At 37.9% G+C, this 16,252-nt stretch overlaps 1 protein-coding gene across 2 annotated transcripts; it reads right to left on the bottom strand.

The window, feature by feature from the left end:
- Positions 1-652: 652 nt before the first annotated feature.
- METTL4 (methyltransferase 4, N6-adenosine) lies at positions 653-16,226 on the bottom strand. Of its 2 annotated transcripts, none has more exons than XM_050321627.1 (9): positions 16,004-16,226; positions 15,018-15,530; positions 14,203-14,265; positions 13,320-13,680; positions 11,111-11,180; positions 9,194-9,368; positions 8,879-8,985; positions 8,189-8,277; positions 653-1,957 (listed from the first exon to the last, which is right to left on the bottom strand). In XM_050321627.1, exons 2-9 carry the CDS (start codon positions 15,447-15,449, stop codon positions 1,815-1,817), a joined length of 1,440 nt encoding a protein of 479 aa, XP_050177584.1. In that variant the 5' UTR covers positions 15,450-15,530; positions 16,004-16,226; the 3' UTR covers positions 653-1,814. The 2 variants fall into 2 exon arrangements, with proteins under 2 accessions (XP_050177584.1, XP_050177574.1); XM_050321617.1 differs by having other exon boundaries at positions 653-1,960; positions 16,004-16,225.
- Positions 16,227-16,252: the final 26 nt, after the last annotated feature.

Below are 16,252 nucleotides of genomic sequence, written 5' to 3' on the forward strand. Positions count from 1 at the left end.
AAAGCCACACTTTGCAAAGGGACTCCACAGAAGGGACAGATTAATAAGATTATCGATTTTTAAACAGCTTGAAAAAGGTCATTCCCTTAAAAGGGTTCTGCTGCATGGCTCCAAGGAGAAAGGGAGTTTCCTGATCTCTCAGATTGTTGATCTCTTTCCTTTATTTGCAATTAAATCTAGAGCCATTCACAGCAGCACACAGTGAACAGACATTATTGTCATTTCTTGTGCCGTACAAAGGGAAAACAATGTACCTGCAACAGTTATGATTTATTCCCTGCTTGAGTCTCATACGCTCATTTAGTACTAGATCAGACCTGCTTGGGAGGGCAAGGGAATTCTGTGTGGGAATGCAGAATCTACAGGTAGGAAAGATCTTGTAAAACTGAAAGCAAATAAATAACTTTCTATCCCTTACAGCTGTAGGTAAGGTTCCTTAGATACTGAGAGTTTAAAAAACAGACTAAATAAAATCATGCAGCAAGAAATGTTTTCCCTGGTAACTACTTTCAGTGTTACATTATTTACTTCTTTCGAGTATATGTTTAACTGCTGGGGGAAGGAGGGCGAAAAAAGCATTTTCCTTGCTTTGCTAACTCCACTGCTCCAACAGGCAAAACATGAAACTGAACAGTAATATAGAAACTGGGTCTGCAAATAACACACAAGTTTTTATTTTCATTTTTATTACAAAATTAAAAAAAATAAATGTTATCAGATTAAACTTTAATTTTTAAAAAATCTTCACAGGTCATCAGACTAGCAAAAGGAAAGTGAAGGTAAAGAAGGTATGCAATGCATTTTGTTCCCCATTACAAACAGCCAGGACTCAGGAGCTTGCCATCAGGAAAGTCAGCTAGTCCAGCACCTCAGCCTCTAGTGCTGCAAATGAGCCAATGACAGAGGCTTCATTACATTTTCTTTCTTTTCCAAAGCAAATCTAAGCACAGCGAAGGACACACAAAGTGTATCATTCTTTAAAAAAAAAAAAAGAAAAAAAAGAAAAGAAAAAAAAGAAAAAAAAGAAAAGAGGGTCATCTCTATGTTAGCTGAAAAATACAGCTCACTGGCATATCTTTTTAATGTTCTAAGAAGACAAGGAAGGAGAATTTTAAAAATACATTTAATCTGTTAAAAGGTCAGAATTCATAAGATGTTGAGACTGATCATTTACAACGTGTTCAAAAATTAACAGCATATACAGAAAGATATAATTGCCAGCTGTTTTAAAAGTATAATTTTACATAGAATGTGGTCAGCCAAAAATTCACAAGCACCGCTCCTTTTATTTCTTCTGAGGTATACAGACAGATACAAATGTGGAGGAGGACACACTCCCTCCATAAGTATTTTAGATAAAAATCCATTCTTCTGCAAAAAACAATCTTCTTTAAGAAAGAATATATAATTCAGAACTGTTTACTTCCACTGACACTCCTTAAAGAGTTATTGTCATTCTTTAAAAATAACACAAATGCTACAATATAGCACTTGTGATGTGTTATTAGCTCAGATTTAATAGCTGTAGTAAGAATACTTGAAGATATCATTCTTTTCTTGAGGTTTGAAAAAAAATGGGGATGAACTTACACTCCAACACCAGTATTTAAATATGTTCAGGTCATCAAAATAAGGACCACCTTGTACAAGCAAAGATACCATTAAACAGATACTCTGTTACTTCAGGAATTTTAACTGAAATGCGATTGGTTTTATTTCTGTTACCTTTAAGTGAACCATCAGAATTAAAAACAAGTTCAAGACGCCCTGGGAAGGCACAGAATTTCAGAAGATATAGATGTACAAGGCCCAGCTTAGTTTTCCTTCTGCAGAAGAGTGAAATAATCAATGTGCTGAAACTTCAGGACCTCGTTTCCCCAGCTGGTCCAGCCAGGCTGGAGGTTGCGAGCAAACAACTCCAAGCATTCCACATCTGGCTTGATAAACTCTGCCAGAACTGCTGTGCAAGAAAAAGAAAAAAAAAAAGAAATCAACAGTGACAATGGTACAAATAACAATAGTAAACACATAAAATCTCCCCTGTGATGCTAGTGGATGAAAAAATGAATGTTTCATTAAAAAAAGAGAGACAGCAAATTAATTTCAGGGGTTTCATCAAACAGCTGGACTATTTATAGTGAGAAAGTAATTTTAAATAAGTGCCCTTGAGATTCTGAACAATACTGCCAAGGCCTTCAACAGCCTTGATTTATTGGTTTTCATTTAGAGAAAGGGAATGAGGATTTATTTGAGCCTCTACATAGACAAGTTCTGAATTTTTTACTAATATCAACAAAACAACTCCTAAAGATTAACTTAGCTCCTGTAAGACAGGGGTAACATTTCTAAAAATAAATAAATAATCCCTTTTCTTAATTAAGATCACACTCTTTTCCTTTGCACCTTAAAGGGGATAAAAGCATTTTTGTGATGACTGCTAAGAGGTAAAATAAGAGGCACCAGTTAAATAAGCACAGCACTAAAGGGCTATAAAAATGCAAGCACTACTTTTTCCCCAATACCAACTTGGCAACAGAAGAGATATTTATATAACTCTGTTCTTTTATTCAGTAACAGTAAATCTCAAATTTCTTTTACAGTTGGGCATTTTTACTGCTTAAATCCAAATAGATAGATGCCTGTCATTAACATTAATGATGTAAATGTCACAGATTATGAATATGTGGTAGTCAACCCACCACAGAATGGTATTCTTGGAGTGATAGAAAAAGATCTTGTAAATGTTTTACTAAATGTTTTACTTGTCATACAGAGCCATTTATTGTGTGGCTGGTTCAAACAAATCCTTAACTAGGTTTCACAAAACAGCTATGAAGTTATTGCATACAAAAATATGCATGAGAAAAGCAAAAGTTTAAGGAGTACAGAACACAGAGAAGGCAGAAAGACCAAAAAAAGACTTAAGAACTTTATATAAACTAAAAATTATATGTTAAGTTTTTGGGTTTGTTACAGAAGACAAAAGAAGAAAAGTAATGAAAACATTTACAAAGGATATCTTGGTGATTTTTTTTATTAGATCTCCCAGCAATTTCTGAATCTCTGTCACTTAAAAATACAACTCATTAATCCAACAGTATGCTTGGTGCTTGATTCAGTCTCTTCAGGTATGATCACTGCAGACCATATCAGCATAAACCATTCACATCCAGTCAGCATACACCAAAGTATGAGAGGGAATGCTTTTTCTTGGTTTATTTGGTGCAATCCAAGTTCTGATCTTTGCAGGAGGTTTGCCTGTCACAGATTGCCTGTGTGAGCCCCCAGCTGATCAGATCATGGATTGCTCCTGTTGCAGAAAAGATGAGCATCCACTTTGCTTTCTAGTGTTAGCCAGGCCCAGATGCATTTCCTACCTACATGATCACCTCTTAAAAAGCTTCAATATATTCAAAACCTTTCCATAAAAATTCTGTAATGGGCATTTCCAGGCTTTCTTGGCTTGGCACAAAAATCTATTCTCCTCTCAATCTTTAACAAATGTCACATGAATGTCTCAGATGGGTTATCATCAAGGCAGCTTTTAATCTAAAAAATACTGCTACCAGCAGGAATCTTATTCCAAAAACCTGCTTCTTTTAAAGACAAGTTAAAATGCTTAAACAAATCTAACATTTGCAGAGAAGTCTGGGAAGTTTAGAGGAAAATGTACATTCTGACAGAAAACTTGCTGCACTGTTTGGTGTCAAGGGAGCTCATCTAATTAGACACCACTTATGAGTAGCTGTTTTTATACCATCTTGCAAACCCACCATATTTTAAAAATGTGGTAAAATTTACTGTTCTTCCAGCTCCATTTAGGTAAGGATATCTGGTGCATCATTTGCTGCCAACATGAGAGGGCTCAAGCACCTCTGCTAGGAGGACAAGCTGAGAGAGTTGGGGTTGTTCATCCTAGAGAAAAGAAGGCTTCGGGGAGACTTTATTGTGGCCTTTCAGTGCTTAAAGAACTAACTTTTTAACAGGGCCTGCAGCAATAGGACAAGGGGTAATGGTTTTAAACTAAAATAGGATCGATTCAGACTCGTTATAAGGAAGAAATTGTTTACAGTGAGGGTGTGGAAACACTGGAACAGGTTGTTCCGAGGTGGTAGATCTTAAAATGCATAGGTTAAAAACATCATCGCAGCACTAAGTCCAGCAATCAAAAGCAGTTTTAACAAGCACCAAAAACTTCCATGTGTACAAGGACAAATTTGAAAAGCACACACCGGAGATTCAACCAACTTCAGAGACTGGTTCACCAAAAAGCAAAAAAGAGGTAGCCAAAAAACTGATCAGTTCAGCAGAAGCAGGAGGCATGTCACAGTATTTCTAGCAATTTGGTCATAGAATTTAAAAAGGAAGTCCCAGGAATCTCCCCTCTCCTTCTGCTAGAGAAAGGTACTTTTTAAAGTTAGCGGCTTTTTTTAAAAAAGAGAGAATTATATATTATATTATAAATATTATATATTATACATAATTCAAGATCACATTATAGTATGATTTTTTCATTGCTAGGTTGTAAGCATTTACATAATCACATCAGGCAGTAACTTGCACTGCAATGAAAATTACCATATCAAGAGGGCTCCATTTTGTTGGCTTAAAATCTCATTACACCCGTTTCCTTAAAATAGGAAAAGTCAGTGTTTAAGTTAGAAATTACGGCTTTTTTGTTAGACCTTTTTATCACTGGAAGGCTATCTTAACACACAGGTATCTGACTTGCAGCCCTCAAGCAAACTCTGGAGTTTTCTTCCTCTGAAAACAGGTTAGAGGAGCTCCATCAGCAGAAAGATTAAATATTCAGTTATTCTACCACAGGAATAAATTGAGAAACAAAGTCCACCATACAATTACTTCTATCCACTTACAGATACCACCAACAAGAAATAGATTAAATAAATGATAAACAGACTATTCTTTATCACTTACAGGTGTCACAAACACTATGACAGCAACTCAAGCACTTATATTTGGGCATCTAATGCCCTAGGATATGTGATGCTAGCACAAAGCTAGCTGGTAGACATAACACTGGTCTTCCAGAAAACCCACTTCATTCTGAAGTGCAATCCAGCAGACACCTGTCATACCTACTCACTCTTAATCCCAAACACGTATTGAAGATGCATGCTGCTAAAAATGTTTAAACAAGAAAAAAGAGGAATGATTTTTGAAACAAGCAACAGTTTCCCCTTATCTTTTGGACTTCCACTGCCTAAAAAGCAAGTTCTGCACTGACAAACTGGATGCATGAAGTGAAAGTGACTGTTGGCTTTTCATTGTCTCATCAGTGAACCACGCAAAGCACACAGCACACAACTGAGCTCATTTTAGAATAACCCTTCAAAAGAGTTTGCAATGTAAAGGTTCTTATTGCCCAGTTTGTCTAAGCCCAGAACAGAGTAAGACCAGAAAAAGATCTGAAACTCGGCACAAAGATGGCTTCACACCCCTGCATCTCTCCTGAGCTTCAAGTTAAACTCAGACACTGATGCACCTATCAATTAGTCTAACAGTAAGGGTTCACAAGGCACATAAGGAAACAAAAGGCATTTATTTCTTCTTAGTTCCAAGAAAACCTTTATAACATGGCCTAACAAGCCAGGCTTGCTACAAGAGCAGGGCGTTTCCATGACTTCCCATTGCATTGTTCTGCTGAGGATATGCAGAGTGGCTAGAACACAGTCAAGAATTAATGCCAGTGTTTTTGGGCATACTCCTACATGACAATATTATTTTCTAACAATATAGGTACATACTTAAAAACTGGAGGAGAAACAGCTGTAACAAGCACAATCAATAACACTGTAAAAGGAGAAAAAGCGATGTGAAATTATGTAGAACTTTGTACATCTGTGTAACAGAATGTCCTTTATGCCTTGTAAGAGCAACACTGAATTGAATTAGGAAGAAAACCTGCTGTTATTTGAATCAAAACCTGGAGTAATAAAATTTGATTGTAACACATTTGCATAAAGCAGCTTAAGTACATTTACAATGACATATTAAAGCTCTAAGCATTGAACACAGCACATGCATCACCAAAAACCCCTACAGTTGCAATTTCATGGTTAAATGCACTGTAGGAGCACAAACATCTCTTTTTGATGGCTTACTTTAATTTACATCTTTCTCTTCCCCCAGGAGAGATAAACTGTTATAATCAGTCATTAAGTGGCTACATATGTATCAACATACTACCTTTACTATTGTAATAAGAAACAAAGTGCCAGACACCATCATTAAATACTAATATTTTTGGCTTTGTTACCACTTAAACAAAGCATAAAGAATGCGTGTGACTCATCAAGTGTCCCTCTCACCCCTCGCCAAATCTCTGCTTCTGTTCAAATTTCTTCTGAAACCCTCGAGGATGTGGCTTAGCTGCTCCCTACTGGCCACTCGAGGGTATTGTCCGGTTGTAAAAGCAATACCTTGTACAGCACTGAAGTCAGAGCATCAGCAATTAGCTTTTGCCTTATGGTCTACCTTTTCATTACATAACTATACTCTGAATGGAGCTGCCAAAAAACCATAGGATACACGTGGATTTTTATAAAAAACTTGTAAGTCATTGATATTTGCTCCACAGCAAATTCATTTTTTCAGAGAGAAAAATAAATGCTGCACAATATTACCAAATCCCAGCATTCAAGTAAAGGCTTAGGAAACATACAAGAAATTAGCACCAACAGTTTCTTTTAAAATCCATTCAGGATCATAATTTGTAAAGGAATCCCAAATACAGTTTCTAGAGATTCCGCCCTACAAAATAATTGTCCCAAGGACTGTTCTGGCACTAGAATTTCCTGTAATATACACAAACTGTTGTTTTGCACCCTCGGATACCTCACAAGTTTCTTGTTTGTGTCTGAGTTTGCTGCTAATCCTTGGTTTGCTGAAGAGGCCCTAGGTGACAGCCTCACAAATCACCACCCTATTATTCATTACCTTAAATGAACACATATAGTTCCTGCTCTAGTCTTAATTCTTAAAGATGTGGCTTCAGAAAGGCAAAAAGATCCTCCTCGAATTGCCTTTCTTCTTTTCTGTTTCTAGCAGAAGTATGTCCCATCTACTAGTTTTTGAACAGGTATATATGTGTTAATAAATACAAGATCCCAAACACAAATTTTACAGTGTCCCAGAAAATACAACAATTTTCTGGATCAGAATCCTAACTGAAGCTGTTCTATTCCTTGGGAACACAAAAAAGAAAGCGTGTCAGTGAAGCAAACTGTGACAAATCTCCTCTTCAACAGCATTACACACTTCTTCTACCTGCCTTTTCTGATGTGACTACGCTCGCGAAGACTGGCCATTATTATTACATAGCACCATGTGCACCTGGTATATTTGCAGATTCACCATGAGCTTCCCTCCTGTGGGAGGATGAAACCGTGTTTGTGAGATGTATTAAATGTACTTCTTACCATAGCCTTGTAAGGTGAAAGAAGTACAACTTCTTATTGACAAAATTAGTCAGAGTGCTCCAGAACAATGTGAGAAAGGTAGCAACATATCACATACAAGTCTTTAAATTCTTTGGACTAAACTCCAAATAGTTGGATTTATACCCACATTAACTGGCTGGCTGGAATTACTGCACCAACTTCAGTAAACTAAATACAGTTTCTCAGAAATATGCAGGGCCTGCCTATTTGTTGCTTATGATTAGCAGTCTTAAAATAATTATGCTTTTGGATTTAAAAGCATAATTTTACTGCAGACAATTCATGCAGAAATGAAAACTTTTCCTTCAAGATGACATAATAAAGGAAGAGTTTTCTGGTTTTATTAACTAAGTAGAAGATATCCTATTTTATATATTCCCAACGTTTTCTCCCCACAAGGTATTTTAGATCATTTATGATAACTTCATACATGCAGTATCTGTAAACTGCTTGTGCAGTATTTAAAAGACAAATTCTGAAAAAGGCAGCTTTTTTTAACACATCTACTCAAAATATTCACACAATAATGCTGGAAGTTCTAGTTTTCACGTTCATTTTCAGAGATCAAGACTTACACGCCTCACAGCACTCTAAGAAATGTTGAGGAACCACAAGTTCTGTTGAGCAAAATTGTTTGGCATATGGAAAATTAAGGCACTCTCCTAGAATAAGATATCCAAGTCCACTGCATTACAGAAACCTTATGCAACAAAACCAAATCGTACCAGTAAGAGGAGGTTTATGTGAATGCAGAGTGCAGGGTATGCTGACGATTAACTTATGCTCCGGAACTGGAAGTACACCTTCAGATTTCCTGTCATATAAAGAACAAGAACAGAAGCATGAGAATGAATGACACCCGATGTGGTGCTGCAGCTCTCACAGAGCTACTTCAGATGAGAGGTAACACACAGGATGCTCATTCACAGTCAAACTTTAGGTAAGTCCAAGGGAAGTTAGAAGTTGCTCAGACATAGAAAAGGACAGTTTATGAAATCATTGAGGCTTTAGACACAGCTTGGTTAAGAACAGCCACACAAAGCCATTGAGAACAAATCACATAGTCCTGTATCTCTTCATGAGTAGAAAAACAGCAGCATCCCCAAAAGGGCATCGGCCTGTGCCAAGGACTCATGGTCCAAGACATGTCAGCAAAGGAAGCCCTGCCCATGAGAATTTTGTCCAAGCTACTTCCCCAACACAGAGAGATGTAAGGAAAAGGCAAAGACTTACATTCTTTAATCTCACTAAGGCACACCCTTATCCCAAAGCTAGTAAGGCTATCTTTAGGTCCACAATTAGCCAAAAGATGATGCCACGAGATTTTTGGATATTACACTATATTATAAACAAGTGACATATACAAAGGGGATCTTAACATCCTCAAAAAGACATTTACCGTTCTCCTGACATACCTTAAAGCTTCCTTTCCATCTCCTTGAACTCTCCCCAATACAAGAACTTCATAGGGCTTTTTGTGCAAAGAATCCAAAGGCAATACAAATTCTCCAGCCCTAGTAATCTGACACAAAAGAGTTAAAAATACACAGTGGAAGATTTTAACATGCATTTTTCCCCAAGACATTTTCTTTTAATAAGAAAAGAGGACAGTGATGATACCAGTGCTTTCAAATACAGAAGCACATGGTAGTAAATTATAAGAATATAAGGTGTCATAGTAGAAGTCCACTCAGTCTCCAAGAAAGCAAAAAAACAAATTAAGAACTTACTTTTACCCAGTGCCACTCAGCAAGCGTCTTCACTGACCAATGGGGATAGAGTTCATCCTTAACAAAATGTAAGTGCTTCTGTCTATTAGTTACCCATGTGACTACAAGACAATTTGGAGCAGCTAGTGTTGGTACAGGAATCTGCTTGATTTGCCATGAAGACAAGTGGCTGTACCTATACACCAATATAGGGAGAGAGCAAGTTAGCATATATCAAATATAAAAACTGCAAAGCAACACAAATGGATAAAAAAATTATGCGGACAGGACATTTCAAGAATTATCTCTTGACAACCAAAGTCATAAAAATAGTTCAAGGCTGACACCCAGTGGCCAAAGCTGACAGATTTTATATAAAATCATTAGTGTATGGACTTAAGTTATACTGAGCAGAAACTTTAACTAAATATTTCCACTATTCCCCCAAATAAAGCATTATGAGTTGTGACTCCAATGAAGTCTAAAAGCCCATATTTCATTTAAGAACTATCATATGTAATTCAATATACTCATCTTTACAACCGAACAAAGCTATTTAGTTAAAAGTAGCTTCTTCCGCAACATAGTATTATTCGCTTCTCACAATAAGCTCTCTTCTGAATGAAAATGACAAGTGAGTCATTTGCAAGTGCAAGGGCAACACTAATTTGACTGGTATGTTAAGAGGTCATAAAAGATAATTTCTCCAATTATTTGCAGAAGTCATTCATTTTTTTTAATTACCAGTCATGGCAGAAATTCTCTAGTTTATTCAAAATTGTTCTGCACTTTCCTGAGCTAACTGAATGCTACATCAGTAAATACAGCACACTTTCCAGATTCTGTCCTGTTCCATCATTCTCTCTTGATGCTATTCTACACTATTAACAAGTTGTAATTCATGGAATCTACACATTGCAGCATCAAAAATATTGGGACACTGCCCACTGGAAATGATTCAAAACGATTAGCTGTCAACAAGGTAATTAAGAGCAGTGATAGCTCCTGCACCTTTTGCTTCTATTTTGTGAGGGAGAGAGGGTCTTACTGGCTAATTTGTGAATAACTGCAATTTTCCTCTGAGTACCATACATTGTCAAGAAATTTGAATGAGTTCAACTCAGTTTCTATAGGTTTCTGTAAGGCTTTCAAAGGAAAGCTTCTAATCAGACTCTGCATCTTCAAACTATATCTCCATAAAAAGCTTCAAAAGCTATAGTAGTCATTAGTCTAGAAAGTTGTAAGGTCCAATTTCCTGTCTGACCTTCTTTCACACAGATATAATTATGATAATCCATAGGGGCTCCCATTCTATGAAGGTAATCCAAGAGGGCACCACTGGCATAAGTCTGATGGTACGCAGCAATGAAGGAAGCCCATAACAATTTAGTTAATGGTTTCATAAACCACAGTACTTGAGGATTTTACTGCTGCATTATCACTTTCTTCTACCCATTAGACTGAAGCTCAAGCTATGGCTCAAATTAAAAAACAAACACCAAAAAAACCCCACAACCAGGACAAACACCACCACTAACACTTACGAACAAGATTTCAGTTCTGGAAATACTTACACATTTATCTAGCTTTATGGCCACTGAAGTAACCTTATTAATTACAAATTAATATCTGCATGATCTGGGACTTACAAAACAGCTGACACTAGACTTTCTCTGAAATTCTCAAAGACTAACATTCTCTCACCGGCTAGGTATTTTAAGATCTATTCTTGCAAATATTTTGTACACCAAGTATCCAAGCCCTTTCAGTGAAATCCCCAAGACATTCCATAAACTTGAAGGTAAGCATATGCCAAAATATTTGCAAGTTTAAGCTGCAGTCTCACATTATATTGGTCTTGGATTTCATCAGTACATTAAAATATTAATTACCCTTTGTAAGCTACAACGACAATGTTTGATTTTACTTTAAAATTACCTGTTACTCCTTTTAACAGACTTGTTCTCCCATGGTGGATCAATCACAATTACATCATATTTTTTCTTGTCTGGCAAGTGAAATTGAGAAAAAAAAAAAAGCCAGTCAACTATCCTTTAAAAGTCTATGAGTTAAAACTGATTTACAGCAAAACTGCAAATTTCTTCTGTTCTTTTCAAATAAGAAGTTAAAAGACTTTTGGCATGCTTTTTAAAATTCAAATAATCATATCCTTCGGAGATTTTTAGGCTGGTTACCTAGGGAAAGGACTTTTATGTGATCTGTGTCAGATCCCTCCAAGAAATTTTGAACATCTTGAGGATTTTTAGAAAAAAAAAATATGGAGTTCAAGTCTCAAAAATGAAAATTTCTTGAAGTTTCCTACCAGAAGCTATGTAATAAGGCACCCAGCTGAGAGAAAAGCTGAAGCCCTGAACACAAGATTCCTGCCCTGTTTGATCTTCGAGCAGGCCAACAGGGACGTACAGAGCTTCAAGGAAGCCCTGGAAAACTGTGTTTTGCACTACTGGAGGTAAAGAGAGACAAGATAGCTACATCCAGTGTATGAAATGTAAATAATGGACAAGAAGAAGAGAACTGAAAAAGAGTTTTCATGGGCAAAGCTGAGTTTACTTCAGCTGGAGGAGAGAATATACAGGATACATCCATGAAAAACCAGGACTCTCCAATTTTAATTTTTCCAGAGAATATATCTGTCCTTTCATTGAGTCTGATGCTAAGAACAATAGATTAGAATTAGTATTTGATGTTCATTAAACGTGCTTACTATATCTTTTTCCCTTAGGATTGGATGTATTAACCTTACAGAGGACTGACTAGCAAGAATTCTCTTTTTGCAGGTGAAAGGGAAGAAGAAAAATAGTAATTAAAATGAACAGCAGACTCCTAAAAAAAAATAAACTAATAACTGGCATTATATTGACATTCACTGTTGCTTATTTCAATAAAGAATTTGCTCCAATTTTTTGGACTGCTCTCTGACCTCTTGAAGAATCCAAACATGCTTTCTTATATGCATAGCTTTGCACAGTGATAGCAGACCGAGAATGATCTTCCCTCTTTCCTACAGCTGCAAACAGCTAACTGGCTAAATTTTGGACTTACTGGATCATAAGATCCTACCTCCTGCATGTCTTCCTATTAAAAAAATAAATGGGAAAAAACAAACAAAAACCCAAAACAGAAACAACGAACATTAAGTTACATATCTTTCCTTCCTTCTTGTACGCAACTAACAAATCTAAAACCACTGATTAGAAGGTAGAGCAGTAATCCCCAGCTCTTGCTCACAGGCAACATCTTTTCTGTAAGACTGTCTGACAAAGCTAAGCTGCTACTGATATTAATAATAATAGTAATAATAATAAAGTCAATTTGAAAGCTGATGGAATGGTGAAGTACAGTGAAGACTGGTGCATGCTGTCAGCTTAAAGCTTTGATTCACTTTTACAGAGAAGTTATTTACCATAAAATCCCACCATTTCCCTGTCACTGATTCTGGCTTAAGCCAGTGCTCTCAGCTGTGAAATGTAGCAGCTGAGACATCAAGCCATGCTTGCTACTCCTGGTCTTGCTAAAGTGGTGCTCCCCTCCTGTTGGGCGCAGCAGCCTCTCCAACTGTTATCTTCCCTGGGGGATACTGGGTTTTGTTCCACAATCAGTTTATGCCAATCTAAAAAAAGACCCTGCCACCACACAGGATAAGTCTGTAAAGGAACTCTTCTTTTAAGGTGGGCATTCTTATCCCTCTCCCATGGTTTAATCCAGCTAAAAATCAATTCAGCAGGACCACCATCCTAGCAGCAGCACAGACTTAGCTATGTTAAAGCCTCATCCTGTGGGATAGGGATCCAGTACCACAGCTAGTCCCCATCTAATGCATTTACATGACTTCTAGGCTGACAGTGGCTCAGAACATGCTCACAAACTGCTGTATTTTGGCAGAGATTTTTAAAGCAGTCTCCTGGAGACAAACAATCCCCCCATGACACAACCTCCTAACAGCTCAAGATTCCTTTGAAAATGCTCAACTATTCGCAGAAAGTTAGAAATACCACTTTAAAAGCCTGCAGCAGCAATTCCTCAGTGTGATGCTGTATATTAAAATCTGTTCATTGAGCTCCTATTCATCTCGACATTAACTGCTCTATTCAGGCAAGAGAGAATTCTAACACCTAAAGATACTTACAGTTCAGCAGGGGCTGTAAACATGAAATATCAGATAAAAGGAAGCTGCTTTTTGGTGGCACCAAGTACTTCTGCCCCATTAACACAATTATCTTTGCATGGTTTGAGGTGTTTTCTGTAACACAAGAAAGCAGGTCGTGCTCTGGACTGGAGGTGTCATCCTCTAGCACATATACAGACTGATGGTCACCTTCATTCACAGCTGGAAACTGCTTTGCCATTTCACATAACTCAGCCAACCCACAGACAACAGGAATATTATTCTTCCTGCAACTGGGTTCTGCAGTCCTTTGGTGAAGAAAACCACTTTTGAGTCCTTCTTGGACTAAACGCAGAGTGCCTTCCCAAATCAGCTTCCTGACCTGTATGGTCATAAAGAAACAAGGGATAAAAGAAATGATCTTTCAAGTATCTACTTGACCAGGGAATGAAACCAAAATCAAAACATTCTTCAATGTGCAGGGAGGGAAAAGGATCCTTGCCAGTTACAGACAACATTGGCTCAAAAGCTACAAGGGCATGATGATAAGGCCGCGTGCCATGGTCCAACACCAGCTGGCAACCAAGTACCACTCAGCTGTTCACTCACACCCCACAAACCCCACTCCCTGGTTGGCAGGAGAATAGAGTTACAAAAACCCAAAACCTTGTGGGCGAGATAACGCAGTGTCCAGCTCCTTGAAATACCTCAAATACAATTTCACATGTCTCTACAAAGAAGATCTTCTCTGTAAGCACTTTTCACTTAAGATTGGAGAGACTGACCTTCCCACCAGTGGAACAAGCTACAGGAACAGAACTTGTTTGCAGCCATGCACTGCGCTCTGTACATGCCTAAAGACAGGTATCACGTACTCACAAAATATACTTTCGTTACAGCTTACCTTTGAATGGTATTCCAAAGCATTCAGTTCACCTTGGTTGAATAAACATTTCCTTTTACGTTTCTGCAGAATGAGCAAGAAATGAAAAAAAAAAAAAAAATTCACATTACTCTGCGAGAAAAGGAAAAAAAAATATTCAAACATACCTGAATTAAAAATTAACTCTTTTAAAAGCAGAAGAAACTGTATACCTTTTTTTTTTTTTTTTATTTGACAAATACAAGTCAAACAAGAAAAAAGATCTAGGTTGCTGTAGATATCGTCAAGTTACATAGATTTAAAGCTGTGTTATATTACTCATGTCCCTGGAATCTGAAGGTACCTGATGCATGCCACAGTTGATACTCATGCCTCCTTTGGGCCCACACTAGAAGTTTCAGCTGTCAAGTGCAGTTTACCAACAAAAGAAAATTAGCTATGTTTCATTGATTACATTTGTTGTTTTAGACCTGCAACTCAAATTATTTTCTTTTGTCCATAAGAAACAATGCTGAACAATACTGAAAGTTAATTCCTATTCTCCTTCCCAGCTTGCTAATATGCACAATCTTGACAGCAACCACAGTTTGAGCCTGACTACCACTGGTGTCAGAAGATTTTTGTGAGCTTCTGAGTCACAAAATGCACATTACTGGCACACAGAACACAAGAATATCCTCATAAGTGCTTATACCTTCTGTGCATCTTGAAAACACAAGATGGAAAAGTTTCTGCTTTTCTGCACAACCTCAGAAGACTCGGGTATGCAAAACAATGTTAGTAGTAAATTACTTATCACAGGATTACTGTAGCTTACTGTATGACAGAGAACATACCTTCCTAGGACTGGCAACAGAATCTTCAACACCACTCTTTGTTCCTTCCTGGTGTTCCTCTCTGTTACTGTTGACCTTTTTTTCTGCCAGACTCATCTCAGGGCACCCCTGACATAGCTGCTCCCCAGGAGGTGCAACTATATGAGGCTTAGAAATGTCAAAGAACTCCTCTCGAAACACGTATCTTATTTTTGCTGGTTTACCTTCTGTTTCTATGGCATCTTCAGGGCTATGAGTAGGACCACTGCTCAATGAGGAGGTGGCAACAAAGGTAGAAGAACCATGACAGTCTTCAGTAGACGTGACAGAAGTATCGAGAGTGACACCACCAGGGCATGCAAAGGAGTTACAGATCTCATAGCCACACTGGTTGATGAAAGACAGATGATCCACGAGCCATCCCGCTGTCAGACGATGTACCACGGACATCATAACCTTCTCTTTCAGGAGGAAAAATCAACTTCCTGAAACTGTAGCTTTCATCAACCACACACTTCCCGGAGTAAACTCCTCCTGTGGGAATTTTTATAAGAAATCACTTTTTAGAACTATCACTGTTTTAATAAAGTTCAGGTGGACATTTCCATGCGTGCACAGGACACATTGTAGAACCTCCTGACTTCAGTTGTTTTCCCTGTTACGTGCATCCCTATTTTAGCTTCATCCCTCTAATGCTTTATTTTTCTTAATAGTAAGCAAGTTTTATATAAGCTTTTATCCTTTCACGCCGCATGTATTTACTCTAATTCATTCAACAATACTCTAGTTCATTCAACAAGTTGGAAAATAGCACTGCGGTTCTGTGATCATGCCTATGACTATACGACTAGTGCACGTATATATATACACAGCATATATATATATATACACACACATGGATATACGCATATATACGCTATATATACACACACTACGTATAAACACATACGCTTGCACTATATATATATACATACAGATGCTGTGTATACACACACATATACACATACCCACACAGACGACTGGGACAGCGCTCGGGAGCAGTGACACAGGCACAGAGGCAGCGACGGCACCAGCGCTGCTGAGGCCCAGCGCCGATGCCCGTCCCCGGAGGCACCCAAAGGCAGAAAGCTCGGGGTTCTCGCTGCGGTTGGAAAAAAATCCCCGGAGCTCGCCCGGACGCGGCAGCGCCTCACACCCTCCCCGTGGGCGCCGCCATCTTGCCGTACGGCCATGGCCCTTCCCCCGGGCCCTTCCCG

Source organism: Myiozetetes cayanensis, unplaced genomic scaffold, assembly GCF_022539395.1.
Source record: "Myiozetetes cayanensis isolate MyiCay16 unplaced genomic scaffold, myiCay2020 scf1, whole genome shotgun sequence".
Taxonomy (NCBI): Eukaryota; Metazoa; Chordata; class Aves; order Passeriformes; family Tyrannidae; genus Myiozetetes; species Myiozetetes cayanensis.

Bases quoted from the DNA above. Each gene is read 5' to 3' on its own strand.
- METTL4 (XM_050321617.1), bottom strand. From the start codon at position 15,449: ATGATGTCCGTGGTACATCGTCTGACAGCGGGATGGCTCGTGGATCAT. The intron at 8,986-9,193 runs GTAAGTTCTTAA...CTTTTGTGTCAG, and splicing joins CTGAGTGGCACTGGGTAAAA to ATTACTAGGGCTGGAGAATT. The intron at 8,278-8,878 runs GTATGTCAGGAG...TTTATATGACAG, and splicing joins GATGGAAAGGAAGCTTTAAG to GAAATCTGAAGGTGTACTTC.